Below are 13,068 nucleotides of genomic sequence, written 5' to 3'. Positions count from 1 at the left end.
TTCCTTTTTTGGAGAAAGTAAAAAAGGGGTGGGGGGAAAAGTAAATTTGTTTGTAATTACTTCATATTTTATAACAGAACAGCTAAACTGAAACAAAATAATTGAAATAAAATAATCTATATAAATTAAGTTGTTACAATTTACAATAATTCATGAGTGCATGTGTATTATACTTACGTATATAATGCATGTTTAGTTGATTCATCAATTAAAAGAACTTTATTTGGGGCATATTAGTAATTAGTTAATTGGGCAGCCGTTCATTTTAAAGGTTGCTAATTATGTTCAGGGCTGTAATGAGTCACCAGCTAGCTCAGCCTTTCCCCAACCCAGAGCCCTTCGGATGTGCAACAGGTCTGGAGGGCACCAGGTTGGGGAAGGCATGCCTCGTGGAGAGGTCAGTGCACTTCGCAGTTGGCCTTACAACAACCCTGCAAGGTCGGCCTGGGTTCCCATTCAGCAGTCGCCGGTGCTTTGCGCACCTGAGAGGGGAGATTTAGAGAAGGAGCTTCCTGGTTCATAGCTCAGCCTTTGAGTCACACGTGTGCACCGGGGTGGGGCTGGGGGGATGGAGGCGCACGCCCCTCTCCCCAAACTGACATGGCCGATTAGGGGCACGCCGGTCCCTTCCTGACGCCCTGCCCGGCCACGGCTTTGTGCCTCTGGCGGCGCGGGTTCGAGCCCTGCCTGGAAGAAAAGGGCCGCCCAAACATTTCTGGTGGTGTTTTTTTGGGGAGGGGGGGTCGGCCGCCTGCTGCCCCCGGATCCTTGGACGTGTCTCCCGCCGACCTTGCCCGGCGCCTGGGCGGCAGATGCCCGTTCTCTGCACCTCCGCTGCCCGCACCCAGCCCAGGAAGAGGCGGCGGCTGCTGCGGGAGGTAAGCGAGGGGGTTGCTGCTCTTTCCAGCGCCAACTTCCTGGAGGCTTCAGGGTCTCTCTGCCAGCCCGGATCCCCCCCCCCTCCACAAGCACAAACACTCCCCCCGCCCCCAAATAAATCTGGCTTCAGAGAGACAAGCAAGGCGCAACTCTTCAGCCCCTTAGCAAGTTTGGGGGCGTGGATCAGGCGCTGCCCCAATTCCCAAAGCTCCCCCCCGTGCGCTCAGCGCCCCCCTCTCCCCAACACCCCCCCCACGGGCCAGCCACGGCGCCTGCGTGCTCTTGCACACTCGTGACCCAACCACAACACACCAGTATGAGCAGCACCCAGAAGAGGCGGCGGCGGCGGCCGGGCGCCCAAATCCGGGATTCCCCCCTCCCTCTCCAGTGTTTACGTTCCGGGGAGGACCATGACGCCTGCGCGCCCCCTCCCCCTGCTCCCTCCTCTCCCCCCCTCCCACCTTGCACGCTTTCTGGGCTGGGAAAGGATTGTTTAAGGACTTTCTTTTTTCCTCTTTTTGCATAAGAAATAAATCCCCCCAACCTCCCCCCTCCCCCCTTAAACAAAACACCCCCTCCTCCCCCGCTGGCTGGCCGGCCTGATTGATCGCCTCGCCTGCTCCCCCCCCCCCGTCCATCTCTCTTCCTCTCCCCCCCCCTCCCCAATCTTTTCCAGCACCTTTAAAAGAAAAAGTGCTGATTGCAAAATTGCAAAAGGGGAGGAAAAAAAACTTTACAGAGACCCGGATGGCCTTTTGAAAGGGGTGGGTGGTGGGTTCCTCGGTTTGTTTTTAGAGGATCTTTTTGGGGAGTGGGTGGGAGGGGGATTTTTTCAGGGGTTTTCCTCCTTCTCTTCGTGTGCCCCCCCCCCCGCAGTTTTGGGGCCAACCCCGGCAGGAACCCCCCCTCCCCGAGAGAGAAAACCTTGCAACAGGGAGGTCGAGAAGGAACTGTTGACAATTAAGAGATGAAACTCTTCAGAACATGGAGGCAGAGAAAGACTCTGGAAGGAGACTGGTGGGTCGTTTTTTCTTCTTTCCATCTATCATATATATATATATATTTGGGGCGGGGGGTGGAGGAGGAGGAGGAAACATTTGGCTCATTAGCTGTGCTTTTAGGCGAAGAGATTGAGGCCGGGGTGGGAGAGAGACACTTGGTGCTGCTGTGTGTTTTGGGGGGGGGAGGGGTCGTTGGCTGACTGGCGCTTTAAACGAGGGGCAGGGGTCTCGTTACTGGGGAGACCCTGTAGCGTGTGTTTTGGGGGAACAGCTGGTGCATTGCATAGCAGCCCCCTTCATTTTCTTCTGTGCGTGATCTCTTGATAATGCGGAAAAAGGAGGATCCGAGGCTGAGCTGGGCTAACAAGTTGCGTTCACACATGCGTTGGGGCTCAGCGCGGTGCCTCGGCCCAGCCAGGCGGGCTCCGTGGCTCTTGCGCCTTCCAGCCGGGCCTGCCCGCCGTCGCCCCCCTCCCCTTGGTGCGGGTATGGGGGGAGAGAAATGAAATGTAACCCCTTCCTAGTCTCCCCTCCTTCTCCCCAAATCGTGTCTTGCAAAGGTCTGCGTTGTTTTGTTTCTTCACTGCCACGCGAAGCTTTGCAAAACCAAAGAGCGAGTCCCGGGAGGGTGGGGGCGTTTGCGGGACCCCCCCCCCCGCGCTCCTGGGTTACATAATGCGATGTGTTTTTTAAAAGGCTGGCTTCCGGTGTGACTGTGGAAACAGTTGGATTATGTAAATTTCTGCCTGGGCTTGCTCGGAGTTGGAGCGGGGGCTGCTGGGCGGCTTGTTTGCGCAAACACGCGTGTCTCAGAAGGAGCCGGAGCGTGGGAGCGTTGAGGGGGGGGGAAGGGGGAAAGGGAAGGCTGGCTGAGGAACTCCCCTCCTCGGGCTGCTTTTCGCGTGTCCGCTTTTGTCCTTGCTTGGCTTAGGTTGAGACCCACCGACCCACCCACACGCCAAGTCCTTGGAACCCGTGAATTTGAGATGTACGGTCCCATTGGTGTCGATGGGATTTTACTCCCCGAATCGCTGGTTTGCAAAGAGGGGAGGGGGCAGTCGCGTGGAAGGCTTTGACCCGTAACTTTAAAGGTTGGGCTGCCTTCACACAAACACGCGATCTGTAAATTGGGGGAAAGACCAGGGGTCTGTCGCGCTCCCAACTGCATAACATTATAAAGGGGGGCGTGGGGGGGGGAGAAAGTATGTTCTTTGCATTTCGGAATCTGGGCTCTTTTGGGCAACCCCTGTTCCCCAAGATCAGGAATAAGAAGCAAATCTCCTGCCTGCCTGCCTGCCTGCCTGCCTGTCGGGGACCCGCTGGGCCTTCCCTTGCGGGTCCATGTGGTCTTGTGCACATGCCATTTGTAGGTGTTGGGTCTTTACCGATGGCCGGTCTGTTTGTGCGTGCACAAAGATGCGTTCAGACGGAGCTCTAGCGCCCTGCGCATCTGCACGGGTTGCGTGTCCTCCCCTCCATCCATCCACCCACGCCCCCTCCTGTCCTCCTCCTTTAGCGATCCATTGGCCGAAGGCTGTACGACGAGAACGAGGACCTCTCGGACGTGGAGGAGATCGTCAGCATCCGCGGCTTCAGCTTGGAGGAGAAACTAAGGAGCAGGATGTATCGCGGGGATTTTGTGCGGCCCATGGACGGGAGAGGTACGGGGGCGAAGGGGACCACCACAGGGAATGCCTGGGGAGCGGCGGTGCCTCCTCCTCCCGGCTCCCGGGGCCCAGTTGCGTGTCTGGGTGGCTGCGTGGGTGGAGAGCGATGCCGAAAGAGAGAGCGAGAGCGAGACCTGCCCAGCCTTGCAAATCCCCGACGGCTTTTCCACGTGCAAACTGGTCGATGAACTTCGTATTTCCCGCCAGCGTCCCCCGTTCCAGGGGATCCGGTGACGAAAAGCAGGAGGGGAGGAGAGCCGAGCGGCGCTGGAAGGAGGCAGGAGTGGGTGGTTCACACACCGGAGAAGGGGGGAGACACACGACCCGGCCCTCCTTTTTGCAGACGTGCGCTTTCTTGTGCCTGCCTGCCTGTGTGCATGCCTCTCTCTCTCTCTCTCTCTCTCTCTCTCTCTCTCTCTCTCTCCCCATCGCCGGGGCAAGTGGCTCACAGGCCGCACATGGCCTGGTGCTTTTCTTAATGATTTGCACACCCGGTTCCTGCCCTCGGGGACGTGTGCGCAGGAGATGGCGGAGCAGCCCCGGCCGGGCCGGCTCCCTGTTTTGCAAGGTCATTGCAGGTGGGGGTCTTGTGGGGACTTGGAGGTCCCAAGCTCTCCCCCCCGCCCCCGGCACTCACACTCCCCCCGCACTGGGGCCTTCCCTTCTCAGCTCTTTTCATCCGGCCCTCTTGTGCATAGCCCAGCGCCAAGGATGCTGCTCCCCGTCTTTCAGCCAGGATGAGACCTGTTCTTGCCTGTGTGTGTGTCTGTGTGCGCGTTGTATTGTGGAAGCCATGACAGCTAAGATCGCAAAAAGTTCTAGTAGGCCAGGAGGATGTGCCACCTACCCAATAAGATGGCTTCAGTGCCTGTGGGGTGGATGGGGGTGTAAGACAAAGGCCCAAGAATGAGACGGAAAATTGCTTCTAGCACAGAAAAGCAACACGGGCCAGGAGCGTGGAGGGTGAGCTGTCATCCTCCGTGTTGGGGGCGGCCCCTCACCCTGCCCCGGCCCCTCGCCCTGCCCCGGCCCCTCCCCATGTCAGCAGACGCCCCTTCTCTGAGCGCCATCCTGGCCATACAGAGGAACTCTGCCTGGGTCATGTCAAGGACAGTCATTCGGGCCCAAGCACCCCCAGGGGCTTCCTTTGCGCTCCCTTGCTGCCCTGGCCTCCGTTGGGCGGGATGGCGGCCCCGGGCGGTTTCAAAAGTATGGAGGGGCATCAGGCGGTCATGAAGGGGGAGAAGGTGTGTGTCTGTGTCCGCGTCTTTTGGACACGATAGCGAACTGAGGCCTTCAGGTGCAGACTCAGCAGGCCTCTTTTGCGATTTGGGGTGGGGGCTGTCAGCCCCCTTCATGGCCTGTTCCCTGAGGCGTCTGTGGACCACTGTGAGGAAGGGGTGTGCTTGCGTTCTTATGATGTCTTCCCCCCCTCCTCATTTTCTCCCCCACCCAGATTTCACTTTTGAGTACGTGCAGCGAGAAGCCCTCCGGGTCCCCCTCATCTTCCGAAGTAAGGATGGACTGGGAATTAAGTAAGACAGTGCTCTTAATGTCTAATCCTACCTCTCTTTATTTGTGTGGGACGCAGTGCCCGCCCTGTCTGGGGGGTGCAGGGTGGGGAAGGAGGGGCGAATAGCTCGAGCCTCTATGGGGCCCTTGGAGGCAAGTTCGAATAAAGTGTGTGTGTGCATGAGAAAGACAGATAGGCTAACATTTAGAGCTAAATGTTTTGGCGGTAGCTGTGATGTTAAATGGACCCCATGCTCTGTGTGTGTGTGTGTGTGTGTGTGCCGGGCGCTTCAGCCTAGGGCTCACGACCCGGACGGGCCCAGAAATGCTTCTCTTGGCACCTGCTAGGCTTCCTGCCCCTCCTGTATTTCATTTTATTTTTAAAAAATTCAGACAAAATAACTGGGAGCCGGCATTATTTCCAGGAATGCCTCTGGGCCCAGCATCTCTGAGCCTTGATAGTTACCTTGGACTGAGTTTTGGGGCGAGTGACTTTCCTTTTCGTCTCACCCAATTGCTTTCTGGGTAATCTGACCAGCCACACCCATGTGGCAGCCATTTTGTAAACAGGCACCACAAAGCCACGGTGGAGGAGATTTTGTGCGCTAGAGCAGTGGTCTTCCAATCCTGTTGGGTTCCTGGGGCGGCTGCTGTGTCTTCTTAGGAAGGGAGCATTTCACCAGGTGTGGCTTCCCTTGGCGTGGGGAAAAGCTGCACGTAGTGAACGCCTGCTCTTTCAAAGGTACGGGAGCCCACTTGGGGTCTGGATGTGGCAGTTTTACGGGGCACTGGCTGCTGCCAGCGATGTCATGAATCATGATGGACTGGGGCAGTGATTTCGAGGAACTCTAGTACAAATCATGGTCTCCGCCATTAGTTCAGTAGTTGGGTTTATCCAAGTTTATCTCTCCGCCTCAGTCCTTTAGTCTGCAATATGGGGATAATAATCCTGACCCACTTCACAGGATTATTCCAAGGAAAACTGATAATATATGTAACAGGCTTTGAACACTAAAAAGTGGTATATTGAAAAAACAATTTCCCAAACAAAATCCCAACTCCATCTGCTCATTTAAAAAACAACAACCAATAAGTTTAAGAGAAGCAAAAGGAAGTCTTTGCTTGCCCTACACCAGACCTGTGGAACTCCCTGCTACACATTGATGGTGCTATATAAATAAATAATAATAATAATAATACAGGATATTATGAGGACCGGTAAACGGCTTTTGAAAAAGGAATACGTGAAGCAGAGGTCTCTTGGTGGCTGCTAGCCATGACACCCAGAAGCATAGCCTCCAAGCTCAGAGATGGCCCATCTCTCTGAAAACCAGATTTGGGGGAAATGAGAAGCAGGGTTTGCGGGGTGTGTGGGTGTGTCTTAAACTCACTCGCCTTGTGTCAAGGTTGGCATGATGCAAGACGCCCGTTCTTGTGAAAATTTCCTCTCACCTGCACTCCGTTCCCCGAACTCCATTTGATCTGCTGACAGCGTTTATTACATTTTCTCCCCTTTGCTAATTTCAGGATGCCAGACCCAGACTTCACCGTGCGAGATGTCAAGCTGCTTGTGGGTAAGTTCTTTGACAGACTCTTGGCATGGGCGCCCGCGGTGCCTTCAGGGACTTCAAACTGTTGGAGCAACATCCGGATCATTTTGGTCCTTTACACGTCCCTTAAATAAACTGGGCAAATGTGCCTACGAGAATTACTAGTCCACACAACTTTATTAACTTGGGTGCCCACCAGTAAATAACCTGGGCCAGTGGGCTACCTGCTTGCCTTCACGCACCTGTGTTTAAATTGAACCTCCGTGTTCAAAATGAATATCAGATGCTGGTGACAGACGACATTGGTGGGCTGTTCCCTTCGTTCTCTGCTCGCGAGCTTGCTGGCCACGATGGGAGTTGGGACGTGGGAGTTGGTGGAGCCCTTGGCACGATCCTGCAGGGCTTTGCCTTAACTTCCCCTGTGCTGGTACCTTTCTTAATCCCCTGTGCTGGCATATTTTAACCACGCTCGCTTGCAGGCAGGCAACGGCTTGCTTGATTTTGCTGATCTTCAGCGCCACCAGTGCTGGTGGCCAGAGGTGGCACTGCAGCTTCCCAGCCCGCTGACCTGTGGCTGTGAGTTCCACAGGCAGAGAGAGGCCACGGAGAAGGAAGGCGCCACCATGTTCTTCCCCTGTCCATCTTATGGCTCGGCCCTCTTTTAGCCATTCCGCTGGTTGCAGCGTCCCTGAGATGCTCCTCCCGCGTGCCTGTCGTGATGATCGTGTGTCCGTTTGCTGCCGTATCCCTACAACCCAAGAGTGCAGAAGCTCAGGCCTCCGAGTTCAGCCCTCCAGCAGTTCTAATCCAGCCCCTTTCTGCAGCCACCAGTGGTGTGGTGGGTTCCAGGCTTTTGTGCAGCTTCCTCTCCATCCCACAGCACTTTGCCGAATATAAGAGGATAGTTCCGTGCCCCGAGGAGTTTACAATCTGACATTCGATGCAGGGGAAATAAAGTTTAATACAGGGGAAACATCAGGAGAGGAGGAATGGAGACGGGGTAAACAAAATAGCACAATTAAAATGCATAAGCCTAGTAGGACAAAATTATAAAACGTTTCATCAGTTCAGTAAAAAAAACCCAGCAGCAAATGGAACATCTGTTTAGAAGACAGGATCGGTTAAGAACAATGATCACATCAGCCTGGAAAGACTTTAAAAGACGCACACCAATATATTATTTGCGTGTGTGTGTTGACAAATGACAGAGAAAAAGAACCACTATTAAGTAGAAATGTTGAAGAGTTGAGAAATACAAAGATGATTGGGTTGATAAGCTTCCAAGCATGCTGGTACAGGACATTTCCACAAAATATCAGTCTTCATAGTGATAAGATCAACCCAGAATGCGTTCTGCAGCGGAGGACAAAATCTTACATAACCTCCTCTCACCATTTACAAAAGAATAAAAAGATGCCGTTTTGTTGAAGAATACCTCCCGATCTAGTCTAAACTGAATGTGCTTGACAACAGAAAGTTCTTTACCTTTTCCAGAAAATCTTGTAAGGGAAAAAAAGAACTGGTCGTCTTCTTTGGGGAGTCTTTTGCACCGTGCAGGGGCCACTGCTGAGAATGCCCTGCCCCCCGCACTGCCAGTCCGAACAGACAGAGATGAAGCGCAGTATTTATTTGTATTTATTTATTAGTTTTTTATCCTGCTCCTTCCTCCAAGAAGCTCAAGGTGGTGGACGTGGTTGTCTCCTTCTTATCTTCACAACAACCCTCGTGAGAGAGGTTAGGCTGAGAGATGGCAACTGCTTCATGGCTGCCCGGAGACCTGGCCCTGTATCTCCTCAGTCCTCACCTGACCCGTTAGCTACTCAGTCCCAGTGACTGGGTTTGCATGATTGCTGTGGCTTGTCGTGGTTTATTTAAACCACGACAAGCCATAGCACCTTTGGGTGACATCCTAAAAATTCAAGCCAGGATTGCGGCTTGTCCTGTCGTCTAAACCTGGTGGGGATGGGTTGTGTGAGGGTTAAATAACCCTCGCATAACCCTAAAGGACCCCAAGGGAAGGCTGGGTTATTCCATTCTGCTGTCACAACACCTTTGTGAGGTGGATCAAGGAGAGAGAGTGACCCTACGGAAGCGTGAAACAGATCTGAACGGAGGTCCCTCTGCTCCAACGTTGCCGCTCCGATCCGCTGCGTTCCGGCTGGGTAAACTTCCTAGCTCCAGCGAGACCAGAGCTGCAGGCAGCCCTCGGAGGGATGCGTAACTTGTTGTGAGGTCTCCCTTTTCTCACTTTTAGGATCTGGTTTATTGGCGTGAAGCCTTTACACCTCTGGGCCGCAACAGGGAGCTAATGGTGCCGCTAACGTTTAACAAGCCCGGGGATTGTCTAAAGGCGCTGGTGGGGTGGGGGGAAGTGTCCAGATTCTCTGCTTTTGATAAAGCCCCCTCCTTCCTGCCTAAAGGGAGGAGGAAAGCATCTTCAACAGCCCTCTCCTGCCACCGTGGGCCTGATCCACGTGCCCAGAGGCGTCCAGGGCCGTGTGGAGCCGAAGGGAGAGCCAGGTTCCCCCCGAGGCATGTGCTAAACGTAGTAACTAGGGCAGCACCTTCGTCTGTTCGCACAGCTCTGAGGGCCCCAATCCTACGTCTCTGATTTCAGGGGCTTTGTATTGCGGGGGGGGGGGGGAGGCTGGCTGAGAGACTCCTGGCAGTGCAGCCTTCTTTGATTGCTGGCTTCTCCCCCCCCCCCCTTTGATGACCAGGCTTTGTTCCGTTCATGTGGCGTTGGGTCCTGCTCCTTTGAACATCTGCTGCTCTAATGCAATGGAGTGTTGCCGGGGGTGGGTGGGAGATGTCCTTGGGTCCACATTCAGTCTCCTGGAGCGGCTGCTCCGCCCCACTCCGCATCGGAGCCCCCCAGCCTCTGCGCTAGGGGAGAAGGGGGCTTTTGAGAAAGGGGAGCCCGTTGGCCTCAGGCGGTTTTGAGACCCGTCGCGAAAGGACTTCCTGGCTCAAACGCAAGACCCTTGCCTCAGAGGTGTTCATCGCAGCAAAGAGCTGCACCGGCCAAAGTATCTGGGAGCATCTCTGCGTGTGACCATGCTGGCGTTCCTCAAAGTTTTGAGAGCTGAAGCGCGCTTCTTTCCCCCCCTCCCAATTTAAAACAGGGGGTGCTGTTTCTGTGGGACCGCAAGGGTCTATTTTTAGCATCGGTAGGAGCAACAATCGCCTCTCTTTCTCTCGAGCCCCCCCCCCATGTTTCTGTGTGAGTCACAGGTCTGCGCCTGCTTCCTGTAGGATGGAGGCATGAAAGGGAAAACCTTTCAGAAACAAACCTCAGTCTGGGATAGTGTGGTCCAGATCAGATGCCTCAGGTGATATTTCCCACCTGCCTCAGGATTGCACCCGAGGAAGGTTGGAAATGGCCTTCGGGCTCCTGCTTCCACTCATCTCCCTGCTGCTGCCCTCAGTGCAGGGACAGGGGCCTGGGGGAACTTGCATGCTTACTTGAATGTGGGACCTCAGCAATCCCGTGAAAGGAAAACGGCTTTTTCGTAGCTTGCGTCTAGTCTCACCCCAGGTAATATTCAGGATGGTACAGGCCAGGGGTAGGCAGCCATATTCCTTCCAGATGTTTTGGACTATGGCTTCCATAAGCCCCATCTTGCATGGCCTGGGGTTATGGATTATGGGTGTTGTAGTCCAAAGCATCTGGAGGAGGCCAGGCCCTGACAGGAGCACCTGGAAAGGCTACTCGGCATTTCTCAGCTTGACTTGGGCCCTCCCTGACTTGAGGCATTTCTTTTAAATGCCTCATAGGGAATTAAAAACCTGGTTGCATTTGTGTGTGTGAAATCTTCCAGGGAGCCGCCGGATCGTGGACGTGATGGATGTGAACACGCAAAAGGGCATTGAGATGAGCATGTCTCAGTTTGTGCGGTACTACGAGACCCCGGAGGCTGAGCGCAAGAAGCTGTACAACGTGATCAGCCTCGAGTTCAGCCACACGAAGCTGGCGAACATTGTCAGGCGCCCCAACGTGGTGAGTTGGGGGACCTCTGTGGGTCGTCCTTGAGTTGGGGGCTCGCTTCCTTTGGGTTCCGTTTCTGTGTGCGTGCGCGCCCGCCTTTACTAGCTAATCTGTGGAAGGGGGGAAGTCTTCTCTAAGGATGCAATCCTGTGCCTGTGTAGACATGAAAAAAGTCCTACAACTCCCAGCATTCCCCAGCCAGCCATGCTGGGAATTGTTGGACTTTTTTCCCATCTAAACATGCACAGGATTGCACCGTTAAACTCTTTTTAATTAACCAACAAAGACACCCTCGATTAATTGAGCGACACATTTTAAAAATATATATTTGTTTTTAATATCAGAGCATAAAGAACTGTGGGCAGGCAGGCAGGCCCTGTCTTCAGAAATGGATTCCCTAATTGCACTCATGAAATTGCCTGCACTGTACGAAACCCCCCCCCCCCCCAAAAAAGTAGTCTTCCTTCCCCCTCCTCAAACTCTTGTTTGGCTCCTGCGCAAATGCGTGCAGATCTAATTGATTCATGTATTAAGACTAGTGGGATTGATCTACTACTTTAATTGGCTGCCTGCTATAACCCGGGAGCTTCCTTGGCCTGTGAGCTGCAGGGATTGATGTCGATGAGGGCTCTCCTCCTCTCCTCTCCTCTCCAGTTTGTAGGGGATCATCCAGTTAAACTGATTGGCAGTAGACACCAGACAAGACAGTTTCATTGAACACGGGATAATCTGCCTGTGTAGTTCATGGCCCTATAATTTTGTGATGGCCATTGGCTCAGACTTGTAAATGACCACTTGGCTATAAATCAGGGATATCTATTACTGGGAAATCTGGCTTGCTGGATTTCCGTGGGTTTTTCAGGAAATCTGGGAACTTTTGTGTTCTTTAAAAAAAAATTTTTTTTGGCGTAAATAGACAGTTTACACAAATGTCTATTTCTGCAAATTTGACACACCCTGGAAAATCCGCGAAGTGGCTGGGCTCAATGCAGATTGAGCCGGGCCAGTTCTCAGGGAAGCGAGCCCTAAGTCCGGGGGGAGAGGGTGGGGCGGAGCAGACGGCAGCTGGGGGAGCTTCACCCCCAGACGGATTCCTCCGGTATCCCTGCTATGAATGTACCATGGAAAGGCCTGTGACATATGGCTGAAAAAGAGGAAACGCGTCACCAAAACGGAGGGCTGAAGATGACACTGAAGGGCATGACATTTGCATGGGCTCATTGATATGTGCCAGTGTGTGAACGGGAGCGCCGTTCTGCTTGCCTGCGACGTCTTTCCTTGCAAAATGGCTCCATAGTGGCAAATTCAGCAGGGGAGTGCAGAAATGGCCATGGAGCAGGGTGTGGGTGTGTGCGTGCGTGCAGCCTGCAGCCGGCCCTCCCCCCTAGCCTGGCCATCGAGGACCGGCCTCTGGGAAATAGGCCACACGGGCCACCAGTCACTCTCCAGCTCCGCGGACGGCTCTTCCTCCCTCGTGTCCTGCCTAACGCCTGACCTTGGCCGGCCTTTCAGGTGGACTTAGTGGACTGGGTGGACAACATGTGGCCGCGTCATCTGAAGGAGAGGCAGACGGACGCCACCAACACCATTTCGGAGATGAAGTACCCCAAAGTGAAGAAGTAAGTGCATTCTGCTTCTTGGAGGGCTGCACTTTGCCACCCTCTCCGTGGAATCCCTGCTGCTGCTGCTGAGCTGTGGCTGCTGGCAGAAGTGCGAGAGGAGCCACGTGGTTGGCGGGGCGATGTGGCTGCTGGCGGCTCTTGCTGGGCTGCTCCGAAATACAGGGAGGCAGGCGGCTCTGATGCCCCTGGGGTGGTGAATCTGCTCCAGGTTCCGGTCAGAACGCTGAAGGAGCTGCCCAGGCGTGGAAGGCCCTTGGGTGGCTCTTTCAGAGTTCTGGCTGAAACGCGCAGCAGATTCACTGCCCCCGCTGACATCGGAGCCACCAGCCTCGACTGCAGATTGGGGATTCCCCGTCTGACTCCTTTCCCTGCCAGTGCTGGAGCAGAGGCAGCGGAGGAGGCTGAGTCACCTGTAGCACCGGAGAGCAGCAACTCCAGGAGTTCTTTGCCAGAGGTGCGGACTTTGAAAGCTGTCCTATGGGGAAATCTCACTGAGAACTAGCGTCAGAGGGAGTGAGCGGGAACAGAACTTTTCTCCCTGTTGTGCTATGTTTTTGTTAAAAACAAAATATTGCAGGGAATTTTTACTTGGGGGAACATTGAAAGCCGTGGCATCGCCTCCGGGCAACTTGGAGTGGTGGAGGGCACGGCCCATCCAGCCGCACGTGTGTAGACTAGGTTTCACCTGGTTCCTTTTGTGGGGCGGCGGCGGCTGGATTTTATACAAATACTACTTTTGTGTGTGCTTCTGAAAACCTTACTTAATAGTTCTTTCATGCTTTGATTGTTGGTTGGTGAACGTGTTTCTTTAAAGGCTAGTGTTGAGGCGTGCGCACATTAAGCCAGAAA

At 54.1% G+C, this 13,068-nt stretch overlaps 1 protein-coding gene across 1 annotated transcript in view; it reads left to right on the top strand.

Moving 5' to 3' along the window:
• The first annotated feature begins 1,804 nt into the window (after positions 1-1,804).
• Positions 1,805-13,068, top strand: part of KDM2B (lysine demethylase 2B) — a 53,286-nt gene continuing 42,022 nt past the window's right edge. Inside the window, exons 1-6 of the mRNA XM_063143871.1 lie at positions 1,805-1,896; positions 3,397-3,541; positions 5,004-5,082; positions 6,587-6,633; positions 10,431-10,609; positions 12,110-12,216. Of these exons, the coding sequence (XP_062999941.1) occupies positions 1,864-1,896; positions 3,397-3,541; positions 5,004-5,082; positions 6,587-6,633; positions 10,431-10,609; positions 12,110-12,216 (590 nt within the window). The 5' untranslated portion in view covers positions 1,805-1,863. The remainder of the gene's footprint in view (positions 1,897-3,396; positions 3,542-5,003; positions 5,083-6,586; positions 6,634-10,430; positions 10,610-12,109; positions 12,217-13,068) is intronic.

Source organism: Elgaria multicarinata, chromosome 18 (genome assembly GCF_023053635.1).
Source record: "Elgaria multicarinata webbii isolate HBS135686 ecotype San Diego chromosome 18, rElgMul1.1.pri, whole genome shotgun sequence".
Classification (NCBI taxonomy): domain Eukaryota; kingdom Metazoa; phylum Chordata; class Lepidosauria; order Squamata; family Anguidae; genus Elgaria; species Elgaria multicarinata.
This window is presented reverse-complemented; position numbering and strand designations above follow the sequence as displayed.